Consider the following 24,666-nt stretch of genomic DNA (forward strand, 5'->3'; position numbering starts at 1 on the left):
GTGATTATATTATTTCTATCATTGTGTGACCTCAAAAGTTGACAAACATATCGCTCACTCCTTTCAACGTCATATATCAAAATATCATCGTTCAATATATCAAAAATCGTCAATTTTCAGTTGTCTATGTTTTCGGAATGCCCAGAAAATGTACTATATCCCAGCAAAAGCGGAATATTTTTAACATTATATTTACCCGCTACACGGCAGAAAGTGTAGTTTTTGCATTTTGAAGAAAATGTATTGTTTAATTATTTTTTTAAATTTACTAAATGTTTTTCAAATGGAGAAAAAACCGTTAGTTTAAACCTCAAAAGATCTGTTGCACAGTAAAAAGTTCAATGAGTGGCTTTATATTTATTTTTAATACATTGTAATATATTTTTAAACCTCAAAAACGATCTCCTGACAAATCAAGTTTTTGATATATGACGTTGTTGAAAGAAGTGAGTGATATATTGTTTAATTATGTACTTAATTAGACATCTATGTAAAATAATAAGATAAAGTTATCCACCTGTGTAATACAAAATGATAAATCATTACAAGATGCAACTTTACAAATAATTCTGGTATAAGTAGGAATATATTCATATTTAAATAAGAAACATATTTAAAACTTATAATTAGTAAGATAGTAATATTATATACGAGGGGTTTAAAATATTAGTAGGAGTGACATCTTTATGGCATTGTGGTGAGTGTATATCTGATTTGCGACACCACCAACATGTAGAAGATCGCCTGCAGAGGCGTCAAGAAGCTACTTATGTGCCTCTCAATACCTACTTCCTTCTCTTGGCTCTACTTGAATTAAAATACATCAAAATGCATTGAATTAAAGTACTAAACACCATTTTGCTAGCAGTTTGAATATGATGTGTCGGACTATATCTTGCCCATCTTAATTAAATGTTGCATTTTGCTACTGTGGCAGTCAGGTGAAGAGCCATTGTACATATATAATATTCATATTTGAAAAAAAAAAAAAAAAAAAATTCCATCTTAACCGGATCCACGCGGCTCGCATAACCGTATGTGTTCTAACAAAACATGCCCCATACGCGGCTGACATAAGCGTTTGTGTTTTTACATTGCTCCAAGTTTCCAACCTCAGTTCAACTTAGAGGGATTTTTTCATGGTGTGGAACTTTGGATAAAATAATACGTCATTCCTTGGTCTTATGACATCTGTTGAAATATCTGACTAATAATTTGTAACATCACAAGGATAAATAAAAGAACAGATCCCTGATGTTTCTTGCGGTCGGTAATTAGTCCGCGCCATAATCATGCCCTATATCTGTCTCACTCTCGACGCTACGCATCGCCAGTGGGTAAGAGTGACACACGATGCGTGCTTTGATTTATTTATGTTACTACATATCTAATTTGTTTATATTACGATATATTTCAAGAATAATGTGACACACGTGTATTACAGAGTACCAAAAAGGCACAATGAATCCCATTGAACATTTTTGTTTAGGAAAATAAATCGTTTCTTAACTAAATACATGATAAAAGTAATCATTTAAAAAACGGCGAAATACCGCCGCGCACGGGCCGTCTCTTAGGAACAAAGTTAACGTGGTTAAAAGGTTAAAAGAAATTTAAACTGTAAAATTTTTTCATAAATTTATGTTTGAATTTTAGTAAAACACTAGTGAAGATGCCACTACAAAAGACTTTCCCAGATGTAATTTTTTGACAAACTATTTGAAACCAATATGTATTAAAAAATAGTATTATGCAGGGCTTTTTTCAACAAATAAGATCCCGGAATTCATTTATAAACTGCCAGAAAAGGTCCCAAAACTTATGTATTATGTATTGTATTGTATTGGTATTATGTTTTAGTAAGTATTATAACTTCCTTTGCCTTGCTTCATTACTTTTTGAGCGAAATCATACCTATGTAATTTGGTGATTATTTTCAAATACCATATTTTAAATTGCCATTTTAATTTTATAAAAAAAATCAGTCATATATAAAAATTATAGACAATGTTCTTGATAAAACTTATTTATATACTGAGTTTATTGCAGTAAAAGCTCAAAAATTCAAGCAACTGGAATTGAATTATGATGTAATTGGAAAAATATTTTAAGATTATTCAAATGATGATTCGGGAAAATTGAAAATGCAAGGAATTAATGAGAATAAACAAAGTTTTTCGAATATTGAAAATAGGAATTGCTTTAGAAAAATCGTTGTGCGTCTGTTTAGATATGAAAAATTAGTGATTTATTTACAATTTTCAAATTTGCTAATTTGAAATTAGAAGCATTTTTCGAAGTTTGGTTTTTTAATTTTTGAATTAAGGCTTTTAATTGTAAGTCATTTTTAAGATCAGTACACCAAATTTACTAACCCTAGATTACGGGACATTTGTAAAATTTAAGACGGACATCCAATCTGTTGGGAGCAGCGAGGCAACACACATAAAGAATGTAGTGACATCTGGTGTGTATTTTAGTTTTTACCGATATTTTATATTTGTTTTTATTTTTTTTTTATTTAAAGTTCCCAAAAAGCATGTTGCACTTATCTTATATATTTTAAAGGTTGGAAAATTTAAGTTTTTCTTATTGTCGTACATTCTACTAGTTCCGTATTAACACATTTCAGACGGGTGTTTTTTAGGCCTGCAGATCGCTGGCGATGGGATTTTATAATTGTGTACTATAGTTTAGACTTTAACAAAGAGATTGGTACATAATATTTACATAAAAACATTAAATAATTCCTTCATTTCTGACTTTGAAATGAGGCTGGCGCAGAAGGTAAAAATACCCTTCCCGTCCTTAAGCATCAATCGACTGAACGGGTAGAAATACCTTTCCCGTCCTAAATGTGGGTACATTGAAACAAGTCCTGTGATCTAGGGTTGAATATCAAGATTTGCTTCCAAGGCACAAAAAAACATTGGCCAGTGTCAGTTACCAGTTAGGAAAACAGCATTGCCGAGAAGAATGCTAGCTCCGATAGAGGCCACACGGCACAGAATCATATCACAACACTTATAGAATAACTTCTTAGGAATCCTCATTGATGAGACTAGTGTGACTCATAGAAATGGCGGCGCTCGATACGTGGTACTTGAAGTACTTGTTCTTCAGCCACTGGCCTAAGCAGTACACAAATACTAAGCTGATCAGCACCAGCACGGCGCACACCACGTACGCCGCTACGTTTAGCATGCTCGTTCCCGCAGGAGCCACGTGCGAACACCTGGACAGCAGGCCCAGCTCCAGATCCGAGAACTCCGTGGAGGCGTAGGGACCTTGCAACGACACCTCGGGACCGCAGTCCGATTCCAGAAATCCGACAGTGCGAGCGGTTCGGTTGAATATGACCTTGAATCCTTCCAAAGCCGCAACCCCTAAGGTGGTACCCGTCTCAGACGGCTCGATGGAAAACTTGTAGCAGTAGTGATTGTCGGGTTTCTCCAACACTTGATGGATGTACGACTGAAAGAAGAAGTAAAGTATGTTAGAAAATCCGGTCTGGCATACTGACTAGTGATGGGCGACCAAATCAAATAACCCAATCAACACATTTCGGATGGGTATTTTTTACGCCTGCGGACCGCTGGTAACGGGATTCGATTATTATTTATAAATAGTTAATAAAGAGATTGGTATATAATATTCATATAAAAACATTAGATAATTCCTTCTATTCTACTTTTGAAATGAGTCCGGCGCAGAAGGTAAAAATACCCTATTATAACATAGAAACTCAGTGTGGAGGAACAAACACATGAGAATAGAAAGTGAAATGAAATTGGTCGAACACATGTTAGTATACTAAACATGTGTTCGACCAATAGCCACTTATGGGATTGAGGCAAAAGCAGAGACTTCTAGAGTAAATCTCGACTTCGAACCTCCGAGATGAAGACTCTCCGATCCATAACCGGAAACACATTGCGAGACCGAGTAAGAAATACCAACATCCGGAGCATGTGTAAGACGGAGGATATTGTGAGGTGGGAAGGACAACGAAGGCAATACTGGAATGATCATGTAAACAGAATGACAGATGACAGACTTCCACGTATCGCCCTTCAAGGAATCCCTGAAGGACGCAGACCCCCAGGCAGACCTCCAAAAAGGTGGAAAGACAGCTGGGAGTCAACATCCCAAGAGCTACAAGCGGAGGCACAAACAGATCCTCAGGATCTAGAAAAAGAAGAAGAAGAAGAAATTTTGTATGGTGTTAGCAAGTGCTATTTACATGTTTATATAGTGAGACTCCTGACGCAACCAGAAATATCATTTTGCGTAGTCTTTGGTGACATAAAACTAAGTTTTGCCGTATTCAAGAGTCGCTAATGGGTCATTGAACCAAAATACCATAACTATAATCAACACTTGACGATTTACTGTAATCAAATTGATAAAACAAAAGAAAGGTCGGGTGTCAAACGTGAACTGCAAGTCATCGACCCCAGATAAAAATTTCAGTGCACATTCTTAAAATCCGAATTGCGTGTGTGTCTATAACCAAGTATGTACATACGTAATTTCTATTGAAATTCAAATAATCTAATTTTTGCCTATGTATTGTATTGTACGGCCAACCCCATGGTAGACGATTCCCGGGCAGACCACCAAAGATATGGGTCGATAGCTGGGAATCGACATCGTAAGAGACTAATCCCTCTTAAAAACCGGCCACAAGGCCTACAACAAGATGAATGAGAAGAAGGATCTTAATTGCATTACGTATATTCGATATCTCAAACAATTTGAGCTATATATAATATAAGATCTAGGAATACTTACAGCTCTCGGTAAATTGACGCGGAAATACTGATCGGGTCCGCTGGCCAACTCTATGTTGATGGTGGGCATGTCGTCCCAGTTGAGCGGCGCCGGCCAGCAGACGGTCTTCTGCACCCAGAAGAAGTCGTCGGGCAGCGACCACTCCAGGATCTCGTAGCCCTGCGAGATCCTGACTGTCCCGTTATCCCGGGAGAACAGCCTCCGTATGGAGGCCTCCCTCTCCCTGCTGGCGAGGTTGGCCTTCTTGGTGGCCGGGATGAGGTCCTTCACCAGGGCCTCGAAGACGTCGGTGGGCAGCCGGATGTTGGTGGTGCCGCTGTCCACTATGGACTTGATGGTGTTCAGGTTCCGACAGTCCACCTGGACGGGGTTGCCATCGATCAGAAGTGCGGTTATGATGACCTCGTAGAACCATTCTCTCACGACTCTAGCTGTCTGTATTCCGATGTAAGGATTTTTCATATTATCTGTAATAAGCGGCAAATAAATGAATAACAAAATTAAGCAGGGCTGGGGAGTCTAAATCCTTACTAAGTACAACAGTGATCCAAATGGATAGGCCATAATACAAGACACCCAGAACTGCTTCTGAGGATTGCGGAGGGCGTGTGCGAAGGCACAAACTGTAGTAGTCTACTGTAGAGGACAACCCCGCTTAAACTACATGGACCAAATTATCTCCGACATGCGCTGTAGCGGAACGCCGAGTTGAAAAGACGTGTGGAGAATAGAGACAGAGACTGACCATGAAAGAAGCAAACCAATCATCGCACAGATTGTAATCCACGAAGTACAATTCATTCAAAAATAAGGTTCCATATATTTTTAAAAATTTTTACAGATTTTTTGTATTCCGTGGCATTATACATAATTTTAAAGTTTAAAATTTATTCTATTTTTTAACATAATCTCCATTTCTTTCTAACCATTTTTGCAGACGATGCTCCAACTTTTGTATCACCAAGTCATAAAATTGTGCTGCCATTACCCTGAGAAATCAAATAACGTCTTCCCTGACTTCATTTTGGGAATAAGTGGTAATCACTAGGGGCTAGGTCCAGACTGTAGGGTGGGTGGGGCAAAACGCTCCAGCTAAATCTGTTAGCAGTTCTAGAGTTTCATTTGAGACATGAGGTCGAGCGTTGTCATAAAGAAGCCTCACACCACTGGCGGAAACAGTGTTAGGAAGCTCTATCTTCGATGACTGCAAGACCGGCACTAAGCGGTGTAGCGTGGCGGGAGCGGCAGGGATAGAGAGTGAAGGAGTTGATGAGTCGGCCAGTATTGCCAGATTTCTAACAACGCGCTGCAAATCTTCATTGACAGCATAGGTAACCTTACTTTACAAATTACCCTAGTAGAAACAAAATGCGCTACAAATATACTGGATGAAGTTCAGTAATACGAACATGTATGCTATTTTCACATATAACTTAAGTTAAATATCTTGACTCATTACATTGTATACCAATGATCCCTATTTTCACATTGTTTGAGAACCCCAATAAATAACTAACTAACTAACAAACCAACCATCACGCCGCTTCCCCGCAGGGGTAGACAGAGAGAATAGAACACCACACCACTCTGTCTTTGCAAACATTCTTCGCCTCTTCCACGTTCATGCATCTCCTCATACATATCCGCTGATTGTTTCGACTCCTAACCTGACCGCTTTCAAGTATTTGGCATACCTGATCGCGCCAAGTTTTTCTCGGTCTTCCTCTGCTCCTTTTTCCAATTGCATTCGCCTCATAAATTAGTTTTACCGTTCTTTCCTCACCCATTCGTTCTACATGTCCAAACTATCTCGACACACCTTTCTTAATTAATAAATAAATAAACAATCTCAATCTTTCCCAATAAATAAACAATGTCAAATTACTTACTCAGGACTTCAAATGACCCATAGTGCTCGTTGGTTCTTGGTGTTTTGGACCCGCAGAGAGTGAGAGAGAACGCGATGGTCTTGTCTTTGTTCTTCCTCTGCAGGGAGTCGATCCAGGACTTCACGCTGGACGACGGCTGCGCTATAGTGGGGTAAGCGAGGCCGAGTATTCCCTGTTTTAAAATGACACATAAATATATGAATTGATTGAATACCGGGAGCCTAAAAGTGTTTGTATCAGTGGTTCTGAACCTTTTTGAAGTCAGGGAGCACTTTTGATCACAAGGAAAATGCGCAATACACCAAAACTAAAGATTAAAAAAAATTTATATTATCCACTGACACTTCGTGATGGAATTGCATTTTTAATTTATTATTAGATTAAAACCAATATTTTTAGCTTTTCCACTTTTTTATTTGACCAGCGACCGGGTTTCGTCGTTACCGACATCACACCAGTCTGATGATGTCGGTAACGACGAAACCCGGTCGCTGGTCAAATAAAAAAGTGGAAAAGCTAAAAATATTGGTTTTAATCTAATAATAGATTAAAAAAAACATACAAAGTACATACATGTTAGTGGGAAAAGAAGCAGAGGAAGACCGAGAAATATATGGCACGATCAGGTATGCCAAATACTTGAAAGTGATCAGGTTAGGAGTCATAACTATCGGCGGGTATGTATGAGGAGATGCATGAACGTGGAAGAGGCGAAGAATGTTTGCAAGGACAGAGTGGTGAGGCGCTCTATTCTCTCTGCCTACCCCTGCGGGGAAGCGGCGTGATGGTTAGTTAGTTAGTTAGTTTTACAAAGATATCTTTTACTCAAAATAAAACACATTATTTTATTACAGACAAGTTGTAAATTAATTCATTTAAAAAAAAATACATAAAAACATAAATACTCCAGTTAAACTACAATATTTGCGGTGAAACGATTTAATGTGACATCTGAGCTTGTCGGCTTTTACAAATTTCAGCGATATTAGGTCCAATATTTGATATAATATCTCTCATTCCTTCATCCGAATTGCTAAACCTTTTGCGTTTCTTTATTTTAATATCAATTAATGTCGAAAAACCTAGCACACACAAATATGAGGTTGTCCAGTTAAGAACCACTGATTTAGAGTATGATTAAAATTTCATTTAGGAATAAGAATTAATGTAAAATGGGTATGAAAACTGTTGTTCAAACAATTGAACGCCAGACTGCTAAGAAATTCCAATTATGAAATCCATTCCAAGATGTCACATTCACACATGAACCAGTAGCGTAGGCTGTTTGACCATATATTCAAATATATTTAACTAAGATTTTATAAAGTAACTAACAATCGCTTCTCCACAGGGGTAGGCAGAGAAAATAGAATGCCGTACCACTCTGTCTTTGCAAACATTCCTCGCCTCTTTCACAAGAGTAATTTCGACTCCTGACCCGACCACTTTCAAGTACTTGACATACATGATCCTGCCAAGTTTTTCTACCCTAAATATTTTTAAAAATTACCCTACGTATTCAAAATACTATGATGCTAAATTATATTTTATTTTAAAAACGGCTAATGCCTTTAACAAGATCAATATAAACATGTACAATATCAATATATTAGAATACACTAATCAAAATCATCGCTATCAGCGAGCGGCGAGACATACTGAAATACAAGAGCTCAGGTCTCATTTTCTGAGAGGCACAGCGAAACTAAAATTATAAGTTTGCCATATGTATAAATGTATAGAAATTGTATTAAATAATGTAACTTTATTAAATAAAAATTAAAAATACAAAAAAAAAACAATGTTAAGTTTATTAAATTTTAAATGAAAAACACTCGTTTATTTACCACTTGAGTTTATTTTATGACAACTAGTTTCGGAAGGTTTGCTTCCATCTCACAGGTCTAAATAAAAACTAAGTGGTAAATAAACGAGTGTTTTACATTTAAAATTTCGTCATGTCTTACCACACAGTGAATGCCGAAACAATAAATTTTAATATAATTTATATTTGAAGCACTTTGTTTTAAAATAACTATAAATATTAATTAAAATGTAACTTTGTTTTAAAATCACTATAAATATTTTATAATAACTTAATTATAATGTCTATCGGTTTCAAAGCTAACCGCTTCTTCATCGAGACTGATTAATTTAAATAAATTTAAATTTATCCATTAAAACAAGGAGAGGAAACGCTGAAAAAAGTACAGACCAAGCTGGATTTGTCATCATACCTGCCAATTGGACCCATTCATGAAGAAGCTCTGCGACTCCACGATGCACGTGATGTCGCATGTGACCTGCGGGACGGAGTTCAGGGTCGGGAAGTACACGAGGTCGGAGGCCAGGTCGCCTGACCAGCGGCCCTGCGTGTACAGCAGCTGGACCTGCTCCCCCAGCTCCGCATTGCTGGACGAGTTCTCCCGCACAAAGTACTTGTCGATGTTGGGGTGGGGGGCGCCGGCGATCGCGAAGTTAGTGCTGCCCGTATCCACGAGGACATTGAACTGTAACCAAGGTATAGAAATTGGCAATGCCTGTGTCAACGAGGACATTGAACTGTAACCAAGACTTAGAAATTAGTACTGCCTGTGTCAACGAGGACATTGTACTGTAATCATGATATAGAAATTAGAACTGCCCGTGTCAACGAGGACATTGAACTGTAACCTAGAAGATATAGAAATTAGCGCTGCCCGTGTCTATGAAGACATTGAACTGTTTGTAAGGAGATATGGAACAAGAGAAAGCCAATTTCTAAAAATGTTTCTGTTTACTTAAATAATCGTAACATTTAAAGTCTCATCCGCCGACGGAGTTGTGAAAGGGACACGGATAGCCAATAGTAAAATTTGGATTCGTAATTCTTTTCTAGGCAAAGTCGTATCCTTATTTTTTTATGTTTGTTTATTCTAATGAAGCAAAAAAGGTTGGTTATGCGGAATCAGTCATGTGGTGATGTCATGAAAAAACTAATTCATTTTTAAAGTTATAAAAAATTTGTGAAGCGCCCACGTAATTAAAAAGTAATAATTATTTTCGCGAGCCTTCGATATATCTTTAGAATATAACCATACATACTTTTTGTGGAGGAGTTCCTATGGCAACTTCGATAATATAGCCTTCTCCCGGCCTTCCTGCTAAATTGTATAAACCACACGACACCGAGAGGTTAAAATATGCTAAATAAAATAAAAATCCGAAATTTAGTTTCATTTTCTTGTGCACTTTCTGGCATTTCTAGGCTTGCAAAACAAATAAACCCATTAGCGATTTTGTAAATGTCACTTGCGTTTGTTTTTAAAAAAAAATAATAACTGGCTAGAAACTGTCCGAACCATTATTCTTTTTCATACTAAAATAGTTCTAATACACAAGAGCTATAAGGTTTAATTTTAAATATAAGAAATAATACTTTTGTTTACACCCATGAAATAATTACATATTTATATCAAAACAAAAGTTGATGTACTTTTTATTTTCTTTTATATTTATTTCGTAGAGAATATTAGAATAAACCGTTTTCGTTAGGTATCTATTTACTTCAAAAGGTAGGTAAAAAAAGGGGGGTTATGAAATAAGTAGGAATCAGAGATCAGTAGAGTGGAACTAATAATGCGACAAAAGTGAATTTGAGTTGAAAAGCGATTTGCACAACAACAATTGGTTCCGATATTATTTCAACACACTTTTTTTATTGATTTCTTAAATTACTTTCATAGCACAGAACTATGTACATTTTTACGTATGAATAACAAAAATGGACTTGCTTTGATCCCTATTCACAACCAAATGGTCCATAGGGCACTCCATCAGTTAGGGTATTCGGGGTTGGATACTCATATTCGTCCTAACTAACCAACCATCACGCCGCTTTCCCGCAGGGGTAGGCAGAGAGAATAGAGCGCCACACCACTCTGTCCTTACAAACATTCTTCGCCTCTTCCACGTTCATGCATCTCCTCATACATACCCGTCGATTGACTTCGACTCCTAACCTGACCACTTTCAAGAATTTGGCATACTTGATGGTGCCAAGTTTTTCTCGGTCTTCCTCTGCTCTTTTTTCCAATTAATTCGCCTCATAAATTTGTTTTACCGTTCTTTCCTCACTCTCCTCACCTTCTTTTGCCAACTCCATGTTTCACTTCCATACATTAGGGTCGGAACCAGGACTCCGTTGTACATATTCGTCCTACATTGTGTAACTTGAACACTGCAGATTAAGGTTACCATAGAATAAAAAGTATTTAACACCCTGGTCAGAAAAATTATTTATTAAAAGAATGGTGTCAAAATATATATGTGAACACATCACACATTGTATAAAATCACAGCACAATACAGTAAACGAGTCGATAATTTAAATTAAAAATAAAAATGCACACTAATATCCATATTTTATAATACCAGCCATTACAAACAATACAATAATAAGTGGCTTTAAAATTGATGGTGTAGTATTTCAAGCGATTTTGGAGTATTATTTAATTTCTTATTAGCTTCAAAAATCAATATTTTAAATAAGCTGTTTCAGGCACACGGGGACAAAATTGCTTTTCAACATGTGATTTTGCATTCAACGCTCTCATAAATGGATGAACACCTTCCGTACTGAATTCACTGAAAAATAATAAAACAATAATTAAATACCTACAGTCATATTTTATAAAAATAAAAATAAACATCCACTGAAAATAAATATTAAATTTTCTTACTGTTTCATAAGTTGTAGCATTTTATCATTGAATTCTTTTTCCTTTATCAAATTGTTTTTAAAGTCTGAAATGAGTTTAGTTTTCTCTTGTTCCTGTAAAAAAAAACACATTTTTACACAAGATTTGAATTTTCAAACAATAAAAAGATAAGAATACATTTTTTTTAAATACCGCAGACCAAAATCATTTTTGTATTCATTTGATGGGTGTATTTTCATATTTACTAATTTGAGTTTTCCGTCATAATTTAAAAACAGAACCTCTCTAAATGAGAGGCTCATACCATGGCCCGATGACATTAGTTAATTGAGAAGCATGAACCCTAAGAGACAATGAATGGAATCATATATTCATATTTGTCTAACAGCTTATTATTGAAGAGTAATTGCCACAACCTCGAGAGGAAAATCTTGCAACAATTTTTTTATATGAGGACCCCATATAAACGTTTTCCCATTTAGATAAAAAAAAACGTGAGGTGATATGAAAAACAAAAGTGGCCAACTTTAGAAATTATTCAATACTTTAAAATGAAAGATTTATAATACAACATTCCTTAGCATAAAATTTGTCTGCATATGCGCATGATTATATTGAATCGGTGTGGGGATCAGTTAATAACTAAGACTTTAAAAATAGACTAATTCATAAATAGATACCTTAACAATTTTTTGCAGTTCCATTTGCTCTTCTAAAAACTGCTTATAAGCAGCCTTCGCTTTGGCATCTTTTTCTTTATCCATTTTCCATTGTTCAGCAAGCAGTCTCTCCTTTTCCTTTCTATTTTCCATCTCTTCCGCTGCTTTCTTCGCTGCGGCTTCGGCTTCTTTTTTCTTAGCTTCCATTTGTGCATCCCTTCCTTTCAACGCATCCTGCAACATATTATACATTTTTTCAAAGTGACAATTTATCATTTAATTATGCATTATGACCAAATCAATAAATTGAGGATGTATATTATGCTGGCAAAAAAATACCATCTTGATAGTGTGGAGCAGTATTTTCCATTTTTTATAAGCCGTGGTTATAGATATGTTGTTTTCGGATAAGAGAATTAAAATCACAAAATTGTTTAAAATTATTACTAATAAAACCACTTTAATTAGTTTTAAATAGCTGAACATAACATGTGCAATACAAGAAATGTTGTATTTTATATATTAAAAGCATCGTATAAATGGATTTTATATCACATCTATAATATATCTGGATAACAATCCCTCGAGAGATAAATCCAGCATTTGTGTGCTTACAAAGATTTCGACATCCACAAAACAATGTTATTTTTTATAATAATATGTTTTACAAATGAATGTACTTACGTTTAAGAGGGCTTTGCTTTTTCTAGCTATGAGAATTCTTTGCTTTTCACATTCTTCAATCTGTTTTTGAGCTACTTCCGCAACCATCAAGTCGTCTGCCTTTTCCCTCGCTTGTCTTTCCGCTTTTATAGCTGTTGCGTGCATTCCGTAAAGTTGCAACTGACGCTTCTGATGCTCCTGTTAAAAAAAAACATAATTTCTTTTTTTAACCCTCAACCATACCCAATAGTGTATAGGACACTGCGTCATATCAGTGCAGTGTTACCTTGATCTTAATTATAAGGATCAGATTTTGCCCCAGGAAATCAAACTAGGAATTTTCAGCACGGAAGCCAAGCATGATAACCACTACACTAGATACTTAGGTTTACTTAGGAGAAATGAGTAGAATATATTTGAAGATATACAGATGACATACCTTAACCTGCCCGAGAGTGAGATTCTGCGGACAAAACTGTATCTGGGGAGTGAGTTTTTTATATATACAGTATTCTTTTCTTTTTATAATTTTCTGTCATGGTCACATATTTTCTTGAAGAAAAAAATATTAACACCAGTAAACGTGATTTATATCAAAATTTTCAGCACTTTATTTCATGGGCTTTCTTTAACAGCGTCATTACGGTCACACAAACTTTGTTTGAAGCAAAATGTCATGGGTAGAACAGAAAAATAATCCGTGTGGTTTTGACGTTTAAATACAACTACATATGATAGTTCAAATGCCATTTTAGAAATAAATGTCACCAGGCTTTATTTATAAGTGACGCCGTTCATGTACGCCCATACACCTTTGAGGAAAGTTTAGTTTGGACGACCATGTACGGCCACACTCCCGAACAGGTTAAGGAAATCAGGATTAAGAACATTGCTATATCAAAAGAGAAATGGAGGGAAATCAAAGTAAATGTGAGTGATTTTTCATATATTCACAATCGATTTAACACTGTCCATTGAATGTGGTACTTTATACATTATGTGGGCGCAAATGGGCGAAAATATACAAACCTTCTCTGCAAGTTTTTTTCTCATTTCTTCTTCTTGCTTCTGTAAACAAAGTTTAGCCAAAGAATTTTCCATGGCTTGTTCTTCTTCTTTTTGTTTCTTTATAGTATCCTCTTTTGTGCAGATCTGTTGTTTTAAGCATTCTTTCAGTGACATTTTGGCTTCGTTGCACTTCTGCGAGGCTGTTGGCACAGTTATACCAGTCAGTATTTCATTACAATAATACATTGTAATTGAATCACTCACTAAACATTACCTGTTGAGATTATTTGCTCAGTTTTTTTCTTCACTCCATCTATCATCCTATCTGTTTCTTCTTTATCTTTTATCTCCTTCAGTCTTTGTGTCTCTTTGGCTATTTGTACCTGGGCATCGAGGCACTTCTTTCTCTCCATTTCTTTCTGAACCCTCTCAGCTTTTTCTTTTTCTTCTTTCATTCGCTTGGTAAAAAAAATTAGAAAAAAATATTATTAATGTTTTCTCAATTTTAGATAATTTTATCTTAAATTTTCACTTTTAATTCTCAATTTTTTGGACTTGGAGCTGTACATATTAGCAATGTACAGCTTAGAAGCTAGTACATGTTTGAGTATGCAACCCTGAATATCCTAGCTTTTGCTGTTATTCTATTTTTCCTATGACTTATTATAAAAGTGATATCAATAAATGGATAACGGAAGTAGGTAGAAAGGTTATATATCATGTCATCAATCTCATCATCCATAGTTGCATGGCGCAAGACATAAATGAAACTAATAAATAATTTATTAAACTAGAATTGTAAAAATTCAGTTAGGACACATTGTCGTTAATTTATATTGTATATTGTGAATGATTAAAAAAAAAAGAACAAGTTGGTATTTGAATTATACCTTTGCCTCGGAATCATTCTGCATTATATAAAACCACATATTATCAATTTCTCTCTCGTGATTTCGTTTATTTTGTATTTCTTTCATTTGCTGCTGTTGGACGTACTGCGTCTCCATCTCTCTGCGTTTTCTCAGCAGAGGCTGAATGTCTTTACACTTGGCTCTGAAACAATAGAGAATATTTCTAATAAACTTGAACTTACAATGCGCACAGATATAAGTAAATGGTTCATCACCAACTAATAATTGCCATCAAGATTTTTAATACTATCTCAACACAGATAAGAGAGTCTATCAATTAACTAACTAACCATCATGCCATTTCTTCACAGGGGTATATAAAATACCACACCACTATGTCTTTGCAAAAATTCTTCGCTTGTTCCATATTCATCTCCTCATACATTCCCGCCGATTATTCCGTCATGGTGATTAGTTCTGCCTTCCAGATTCTTATACATATATGGGATATATTTGTTGTAAAGGTAATATAAGTGACAGATTTTACAGTAAAAGGCTTCCATCAAATTAAAACCATTAAATCATTAAATAAGGAAAGAATGCAAGGCTGAGATAAAAATTATCGATAAAATTAAGAAAGGTGTGTTAAGATGGTTTGGACATGTGGAACGTATGAGTGAAGAAAGAACTGTTAAACAAATTTATGAAGCGAATGTACATATTTGAAAAAAAAAGCAGAGGAAGACCGAGGAAAACTTGGCACAATCAGGTATGTCAAATACTTAAAAGCGGCCGGGTCAGAAGTCGTAATAATCGTCGAGTATGTATGAGGAGATGCATGAATGTAGAAGAAGCGAAGAATTTTTGCAAAGACAGAGTGGTGTGGCGTTCGATTCTCTCTGCCTACCCCTGCAGCGGTGTGATGGTTAGTTAGTTAGTTAGGCTACCATCCTCTCAAGTTACATGACTTCCTAAATGTACTGATTGAAAAACAGTTTAAAAATGCTAAAGCCTAAGAGTAAAGTTCAAGTTATCTACACATGTATATATCAAGTTATCTTTTCACTATAATTCTAGGTCAGTTTATTCCTATATTTTTTAAATACTCACAGTTCTAGCTGCAATTTTTTCTTGGCCATCAATTCCTCTTTTTCTTTAGCTTTCTGCTGTTCAATGGCGTCCACAGCATCTTTCTGCATTTGGATGATTAGATCAATTTTTAGTTTTTCGTGTTGCTTCAACTCTCTAAATAATTCATTATCCTCTTCATCAAACAACAATTTTAATCTGAAAATAAAATTGATATATGTATAAAGTCAAACAACATATTAAACATCAAATTAAATAAGCAAATTATAATGATAATGATAACCTATCATTATTTGAAAACACATATTATTTAATTTTAATAATAGTAATATTAATAATTTTAAAATCAAGACATACCTAAAAATACATAAACCTGAGACCTCCAGCATGGTAAGAAAACGAGTTAACCACTACATTATGGAGGCAGACCAAGTTTGGACAAGGTTCGATTCCCAGAAGGATTAAAATAAAGTGATTTTTCACATTATTTTTATTATATCACCCTGGACTGATAGTTGAAGCACAGAATTGATTACCTTGCATTGTATTTGACAATAAAGATAAACTATGTCAGCACAATGCAGTTCCCTATGTACTTTTGGGTGCGGATAAGATTTAGAAGAAGAAAGATATACACAATAGCGAATGGGCTATTTTCACTCAGGAGGAATATCGGATTTAACATACTTTATATATAAAAAGATTTTTAAGATTCTCTTTATATAATAAAATCACAAATACGAATTACATATTTCAATCATTATTTCCATTTGTGAAACTCGCTTATCGAAATAAAGTAATGTGATAAGTTGGCAACATATTGCATCATACGCATAGTTTTGGAAAATTGATCGCAATGCTCACAACCATTGTGTACAAGTTCCCATAGCAGTCAGTTCCCCGCTTGCAGTATGAAATCCGTCAACAGAGTTCATAAACTCCACAGTAACTTCACGGTGACAGGGGTCACAAGTTGATAAATTTTGACAACTTTGTCAAAACAACATATGACGAGGGATAGTTAGTTTTTCATGCAATCAAATATAGACAGTTTAATACTTCATTATTTCTTATATCTCTTCATATCTTTTTTATTATTATTTATTTTTCTATATATTTCAACAAGAATAGTATTTCAACAAGATTTGTGGTTGTCAATAATGGGTAGAATTGGGAAATGTTACACGTGTGTTAAGTAATCACTTAAACCAGCTTCCATATTCTTCTCCATCTTTGATGAGATGTCAAAAAATAAGAATAGTATGATTGTCTAGTATTAAAAAAAAAAATTGCTGAAAATCGCCCATTCAATATGTGTTGCTCCTTATGGACTAATGGCTATAGATAAAAAAAAACATTTAATTACTTTTTCCGCCTTAATCTCAAGGAATCTTCATATGCTTCTAATCCCTGGGTTACCCTTGCAGCAATATTTTTTACAAGGAATCTAAAAAGAAAATTTAATGAGGAGAATTTAATGATGTTAATATGTATGTCTTCTTCTTCTTCGTGTGCCTTGTTAGATCCCTCGACGTTGGCGATCACTATGGCAAAGACTTGGTCCTGCATCTTCCGGAACAACTCCTCCACTACTCTCATCCCGGTCCAGTCGCAAATGTTGCGAAGCCACAAGGTTTGCTTTCTGCCAGGTCCTTGGCGTTTTTCTAGTTTTCCAATCATTATAATTATATTTCGGTCACTCCTTTCAAGAACGTCATCAGTCAAAAATCGACAATTTTCATTTGTGAGTGTTTTAGGAAGGCCCAGAAAATGTACTATATCCCAGCAAAAGCGGCATATTTTTAACTTAACATTTACCCGCTACAGGGCAGAAAGTGTTGTTTTTGCATTTTGAAGAAAAGGTATTGTTTAATTATTGTTTTAAATATACTAAATATTTTTCAAATGGAGAAAAAACCTTCAGGTTTCACCTTAAAAGATCTGTTGCACAGTAAAAAGTTCAATAAGTGGCTTGATATTTATTTTTAATATATTGTATTATATTTTTAAACTTACATTCTCCTGAAAAATCAAGTTTTTTGATTTATGACGTTCTTGAAAGGAGTGAGCGATATGTAAATAGTGTAAACTATAAAATTTTGAAAATAATTTGAGAAGATTGAATAAGTAAAAATTATCTTAGCTGAATGTGCAATACAATCAAGTAACACAATTTATGAAATGTTCAGACACAGAAACACAAAAATAATGTAATGTTTATGATTATGTTTCAAGATAACAATTTCTTCAAAATATACAAATTTTTATTTGATAAATTGTGACCAGAATTTTATTTTATGGCTATATTTGAATAAAGGTTGTTTAAACAGAAAAACTGATGAATCGTTAAAATGATGTTTGGTTTAGATTTCGAGGAAGGGTCAGAAAAATTTGGTGAGATCAGATATTTACTAATTTGCAGAAATGGTCAGGAATCTGAATAATCATTTTGAATTTATTGAAGAAGCACGGATGGTGAAGAACCAAAGAAGTTTGTACCAATAAAACATAATGGCAAGATATTTGTTTCTATTTTATAGTCAATTAGATTTATTATTTAAATTACAATATAATGTCTACATTGATTCATAAGTACTCATGATTCATTAGTAATTCCATAAGTTACTATTTCTATAAAAGCATAAGAGAGATAAAAAAAGAAACCTTTTTTGTGAAATATCCCTTGCAATATCATTACTTCCCATATTTTATCTGGATATTTTTATTGAAAATTTGTAATAGTATATAATAATTTTACAACACAAGAAGTGTCGTTTGAAAGTTTTCACATTGATGTAATCATAGCAACGGTTGTTATGTTATACTTTTCTTTAATTACCCGCGTATTGAACTATTAAGTAACTTTCACCATGCCATCCGATGGGTAGGCAGAGAGGATAGAACTCCATTTTTGTAATACGGAGCTCTGTTGTGTCGTCTGTGGTGTGGTGTGGTTCATCTACCATGCATATGGTCAATCAGGTCAACATAAAAATATTGTATTTAGTACGTTAGAAGGCTAAGGAGAAATATTTTGCCAACCAACCAATATTTTTGTTTCATTTTCATGATATTTATTTAATATGTTACCCTAATACATAGAAGTGAAAATAAAAATACTGCATGGATTCAGTGCTATTATTATTTTTTTATGTAAATTTATATCATTTTTTTACAAAATATTACATAAAAAAATCCATTAATTCAAAATGTTTTGTAATTTTCGTAATTTTTGCGTAGATCGTTTTAGAACTTTTATTCGGACTTAAAATACCACGGATAATCGAGAGTCTACAATATGATTTAATATTTTGTGAAGTACAATGGCAATTACAACACTAAGGTACAACATAATATCGATTATTATAAGAGTACCTACTTAAATAAAGTGCCCAACATTATAAATTAAAAATGGATCAGTGCCGCCAACAAAATAGGTATATTTTCATATGAAGTTAGTAACAAAACGGTAAATGCGGAATGCGCTTTGATTTCGTGTGCAATTTAATTGCTTAAATTATTTTGGGAGACGCTCGCATTGTCTCGCATCCTAAATATTACCTAAAAACGCTATCAACTTTCGTGTTGTGTAGTGTTCCGAGTTTAATTTAACAGTTAAACCTGTCAAAAATGTGTTTAAGGTGATCAGTTTCTGGTATGTGTCAAACCGGTATATTTTTTACGTGTTTCCATGTGATCCGCGATGTTTAAATAAGTTTTTTTTTGTATTGATAAGGGATGATTTATGTTTGTGGTGTGTTTTTTTTCAATTAAAGGAAGTGTCGGGAGATAGACAGGGCGGCCTAATGGAACGAGTTCCCAGGGCCAGTGATTTGGAATATGGAAACTGAATCTGTGAGATCAGAGCTAAGCGCTCGCTCGAGGCGATCTCGCGGACATAGAGACAGACAACATTCCCACAGAAGTAGCAGGTGTTTACTTATTAAATTAACTATTCCAGCTTCTTTCCTTCAATTCCTGAATTGTAAAAAAATATTAATATATTGTAAACACGTCTAACGGCCGAGTCATTAACCCTCCCCTCTACTGTCAAAGTATGGATTGTTTTATGACTCCATATCCGTATTATTTCCATATAATTCTTATATTTAACATAGCGTTACGTATTTTATTAAACTTATTGGCATAAATTTAAAACTAATTATTTATAAATAATATACATGGTTTATAAAAGAAATTACATTTTTTAAATCTCAACATAGATGAAGAAAAATATGGAAGTCTGCATTTACAGGCTTCATGACCTGTCATTAAGGCTGGTTAAGTAAATACTTTACGCACATGTAACATTCACTAAATCTACTCATGATTGACATCCACACTACAATTTTTTGGAACTCTTATATATATATTGATCAATCTTGTGACCCGGTACATCATCTTATTCCATGTTGAGATGTCAAAAATATAAAAATAACTCCTGTTAAAATTCTCCTGTGAAAATAACTCCTGTAATAAGTCGAGTATATCCAGATTTGTGAATGAGTATTTGGACATACTCAAAAAGTCTAAAATGTATATCGTAGTCGTACAGGAGAAAGTGACCAACTAACGAAATATAAATAGTTCAGGAGGGCCATTTCCAGTCACTTTTGTTTGGCAAGAAAATAAACATCAATGCAGTTTGTCATTTTTAACAAGTCAATATATTATACTTCGATGTTTAAAATCGCTTTGGTATTTTTTCAGGGCAATATTAAGCTAGTAAGATATCAAATAGTCAATGATCACATTTTTGTAAACAAGTGCACTTGGTCGCTTTCTCCTGTACGACTACGATATAATAGAAATATTCACTTTAAGATCAAAAATCTGTAATATAAGAAATCAAAATCAAAATTTCTTCACAATTAGTTTTGTGAAAATCCTCATTAGCGCAAACGTCTTTATAAAACCTCGTTTCAGAAGCTGTAAATCGCGCAACAAGGAATTCGACGACGCGATGGCTCCCTTCCAGACCAGCGTCAACATCAACCCGGAGAGCGGGCGCGACGGGCAGGAGGTCATCGAGGTGCAGATCCTGCCGCAGGACGAGAACTGGGGCGAGAACACCACCGCCATCACCGGCAACACCTCCGACAACTCCCAGTCCCTGGAGGACGTCAGCATCTGGCCGCCCGACGAGGGCGAGGGGTTGACCTACATGTGTCGGAGGCATCTGGCCACGGCTGTCACGCTGGTTCTCTGCTGCATAGCGTTCGTCAGCCCAATAGTGATGGTCTTACTCCCCAAACTTGGAATCCTCGGGTCTTCGGATGTCTCGATTCTTACGGTTCAAGAGCGCGCTGCGTTAGGAGAATGCGGAGCCGAGTGTCGCGGGGCTCTGGCGGGCCTGGCTTGTAGACTCGCCGCTCTCGGGGCAGGCGGCTGGGCGCTCGTGTTCCGCTCTCCATCCGCGAGACTCCCGCGGGCGCCCCTGGCCCGTGTAGCCTTGCTGCTGCTACTCGCCCTATGCACATTCACCCACTGGCTGTTCTATCTCGCCGCTGCCGAAGGGGAAGACTTCGGCGGGGAGTATCGGCAGCACGTCAGCGCCGCCGGCGCGCTCGCCGACACGCTGCTCTGCGTCCTCGTGGCTACAGCTCTGGTCGGGGAGGTCCGCCCGCTGCAGCAGGCCTACTGCGTCAAGGTGATCCGCTCCCCCGACGGCGCCAGCAAGTCCTTCTCGCTCGGTCGGCTCAGCATCCAGTCGGCCGCAGCCGCCCTGCTCGTGAGGTACTACGCGGAGTTTCCCGTGTACAATCCGTACCTGGAGAAGATTCCGCTGTCCAAATCGCAGAGGAAAGCGCAGTCCAGTTTCAAGTTTTACGATGTGGACGGAGCCAACGGCACTTCGGTGCAATCCGGTCAATCCAGGTTTGTGTCTCGTTACTATTTTAAAAGTATGTATTTAGTTATTTAATAAACATATTCTGTATTCCCTCGTATTGAGCCGGCTGCAACTACCCAAAGTTGTTCTAATTTAGACGGGTGCTGTTTTCAGCCATCCATTCTTCAATTCATTTATGAATAAAATCAATATGTTTTATTTCTCCCTGGTTTGCAATAAAAATAAATTTGAGCATTATCTATACAGCAGGCTTTGTTTAAAAAAAATGAGAATTTTTGTCAGCTTACGCTTTATATTTTTTAAACAAATAGGTAATAACTAAAAGTCTTTAAGACCTTTAGCCAAATTTGGTTGAAAGTACAATTTCAATTGTTTAATATTTCAGATCTGTGCTGACCGCTTCTGCGCGCCGCCGCGATTCCGCCCACAACGAGCGCTTTTACGAAGAGCACGAGTACGAGAGGCGAGTGAGGAAGCGCCGGGCGCGCCTGCTCTCGGCCGCCGAGGAGGCCTTCGCGCACGTCAAGCGAGTCCGCAACTGCGGGAACGGGAGCGGGGCCGCGCGGCCCATGGAGGCGCACGAGGCCGCGCAGGCCGTGTTCCCGTCCCTGGCGCGGGCGCTGCAGAAGTACTTGAGAGTGACGCGCCAGCAGCCGAGGCACTCCGTGGACTCGATACTCGGCCACCTGGCGTGCTGTCTGGCGAGGGACCTGTCGCCGCGTGCGTTCCTCGAGCCATTCCTCGGAGGCACGGTCGCCTTGCCGCACAACCGCGGGCCCCAATCGTGGGCGCTCGAAACATCCGCCCCGCCCACTTCTCCCCTCAGGGACGGCCACATATTCCAGCTCCGGCAGGGCGACGTCTGCTTGCTCTGCAGCGTCCGGTGCCTGCCTCCGCTGACCATATCCGAGGAGATACCGGACCCCGCCACGGAGAGGTTCGTCCTGAGACTCAACTCGGAGACGTCCGTCTGACCTTCGCCCCCCGTACTCCCGCATCGCCTTGTTTGACCAAAGGTTCCGCAACTTAGTGGCTAGACTAAATTGTGGAATTCTGAATTAAAAAAGTGAGCGGGTACGGAATTTGCTTTTAATACACTTTTATACTTTTCAAATTCTTAATTACTCAAGAGAAAACATTGCGAGTGTAAGGATGCATAAACTGTAGGGTGGAAAATCAATTTGAGAGTAATATTCAGCAGTTTATTTTGTTGTATAATCATATTCAATTAAACTCGATTCAATTTATTAAATAATTAACATATACATGACAAACTTAAACATATCCCTTTCCTTACCTCGCTCTTTGAACACCGCTACGCTTGCCATGTTTTTTCTATACTGATCTTTCTAATCAAACATCAGCGAGTAAAATTACAGAACAATTAACAACGTACTTAAAAATAAACAAAACAATAAACGAAGTTTTATAAAAAAACATAAAGGAGTTATTCCACATATTATATTTATGTGCATTTTTTACGCTAGATATTAAGGAAGCAGTGAAGGATTTGTAATCTCATATCATAGATTTAGTATAAATAATTAACGAAGAATCTCTTAATTACGGTATTATTTTTTTCTTAAATGTCTCGTGATTTTTTGTCTATTATTTTTTTGTGTCGAGTAGTAATACAAAATGTCTGATCAATCTGAGATTATTAACAATATTTCACAGGCCAAGAGAGACTCATTCAAAAATACTCAAAAGATTTTGCACGGTAATTTTATTATTTATTCCGTATTTCATCACATTTCACTTATCATTCCATTATTTTATTGTCACAAATGATGATGCATAATTATGTCAATTTATTTTAATATCCTTTTCTTTTTAAACGACTGCGGTATAAAAAAAGACTTCCTCAATTTAATTTCCAAATTTTTTCCCCCTCTTCGTTTTATTATTTCGAGTTATGTAAAAATTGTACAAATGAATTATTTTATGTTCAAATTATGTACAAACTAATAATGTGTAGCTGTTTAAGAATATTTTATTATTATTATTATTATCAAAGCCCAATTCCCGTTAAGAATTCTTTATTTCGTATATATCATTAATTTAAAAAAATTCAACATTGCGTCATTTGGGGTCCAACATGTCGCTCACTCCTTTCAAGAACGTCATAAATCAAAAATCGTCATTTTTCAGTTGTGCATGTTTTCGGAATGCCCAGAAAATGTACTATATCCCAGCAAAAGAGGCATATTTTTAACTTAATATTTACCCGCTACAGGGCAGAAAGTGTTGTTTTTGCATTTTGAAGAAAAGGTATTGTTTAATTATTTTTTTAAACATACTAAATATTTTTCAAATGAAGAAAAAACCTTCAGGTTTTACCTAAAAATATCTGTTGCACAGTAAAAAGTTCAATAAGTGGCTTGATATTTATTTTTAATACATTGTATTATATTTTTAAACTTTAAAAACGCTCTCCTGAAAAATCAAGTTTTTTGATTTATGACGTTCTTGAAAGGAGTAAGCGATGTGTAAAAAGGTGTAATTTTAGCTCGTTTCTTTTAATTCTAATCAGCACTCAATGGTGCATAGAGCGCTGTATCGTATCGATGCAGTGTTTCCTTGATAATTAATTGCACAAAGGCAAGGTGATCAGATCTGCATTTCAGGTAACGATGATGTTAAAATAAATTATTAAATGAATGTTCTTTTCTCTCCCTTTTTTTGCACCATTTTATTTTGAAATCGTGGAAAAAGGGAGTTCAGTGATCAGTGATTTAGTACAAATTTTATTTTGCATAATGACATTATTAATTTATGATTATGACAGTATTGGACATCAAATGATGACAAAATAATTTCTTTGCATTTAGCTCCAAAGCTATTATATTTTATATGCGCTGATGGATTTATCCTTTTTGTGGATTAAGGAATTCAATATATCCACGCTGCCAACTTTTATAATTATTTTTTAATTAAACTCTTTTAGTTTTATAATTAAACTCTGGTTTATATTTTTTACATAAACCTGTCACAAAGTAAATTGGTTAATCCAGGCAACATTTTAATGCCTATTTTACATTTTTACAATTTTTAAAAATGCCATTTTGTAAGTTTTTTAAATGTCGCACAATGGTATTGCAATTTTGATATTACGATTTATACATTTTGTAAATAAACTAATTTTATATTTATAAATATATT

At 35.8% G+C, this 24,666-nt stretch overlaps 3 protein-coding genes across 4 annotated transcripts; 1 reads left to right on the plus strand and 2 right to left on the minus strand.

The window, feature by feature from the left end:
* Positions 1 to 1,703: 1,703 nt before the first annotated feature.
* LOC148309415 (beta-secretase 1-like) lies at positions 1,704 to 10,373 on the minus strand. The gene is made up of 5 exons (XM_088260110.1): positions 9,768 to 10,373; positions 8,921 to 9,193; positions 6,684 to 6,855; positions 4,795 to 5,261; positions 1,704 to 3,474 (listed from the first exon to the last, which is right to left on the minus strand). Exons 1-5 carry the CDS (start codon positions 9,900 to 9,902, stop codon positions 3,040 to 3,042), a joined length of 1,482 nt encoding a protein of 493 aa, XP_088116236.1. The 5' UTR covers positions 9,903 to 10,373; the 3' UTR covers positions 1,704 to 3,039.
* Positions 10,374 to 10,948: 575 nt separating this feature from the next.
* Positions 10,949 to 18,459, minus strand: LOC148309416 (uncharacterized). The gene is made up of 10 exons (XM_088260120.1): positions 18,318 to 18,459; positions 17,020 to 17,100; positions 15,675 to 15,851; positions 14,604 to 14,766; positions 13,988 to 14,171; positions 13,735 to 13,913; positions 12,727 to 12,903; positions 12,064 to 12,276; positions 11,405 to 11,496; positions 10,949 to 11,309 (listed from the first exon to the last, which is right to left on the minus strand). The coding sequence occupies exons 1-10, from the start codon at positions 18,356 to 18,358 to the stop codon at positions 11,198 to 11,200; spliced, it is 1,419 nt and encodes a 472-aa protein (XP_088116246.1). The 5' UTR covers positions 18,359 to 18,459; the 3' UTR covers positions 10,949 to 11,197.
* Positions 18,460 to 19,092: 633 nt separating this feature from the next.
* Positions 19,093 to 22,923, plus strand: Vang (Strabismus domain-containing protein Vang). 2 transcript variants are annotated; one of them, XM_088260108.1, is made up of 4 exons: positions 19,093 to 19,308; positions 19,430 to 19,585; positions 20,580 to 21,530; positions 21,890 to 22,923. In XM_088260108.1, the coding sequence occupies exons 2-4, from the start codon at positions 19,494 to 19,496 to the stop codon at positions 22,476 to 22,478; spliced, it is 1,632 nt and encodes a 543-aa protein (XP_088116234.1). In that variant the 5' UTR covers positions 19,093 to 19,308; positions 19,430 to 19,493; the 3' UTR covers positions 22,479 to 22,923. The 2 variants fall into 2 exon arrangements, with proteins under 2 accessions (XP_088116234.1, XP_088116235.1); XM_088260109.1 differs by having other exon boundaries at positions 19,153 to 19,308; positions 20,583 to 21,530.
* Positions 22,924 to 24,666: the final 1,743 nt, after the last annotated feature.

This window comes from Brachycentrus maculatus, unplaced genomic scaffold, assembly GCF_059751285.1.
Source record: "Brachycentrus maculatus isolate JH-2025_06_01 unplaced genomic scaffold, ASM5975128v1 h1tg000124l, whole genome shotgun sequence".
NCBI lineage: Eukaryota > Metazoa > Arthropoda > Insecta > Trichoptera > Brachycentridae > Brachycentrus > Brachycentrus maculatus.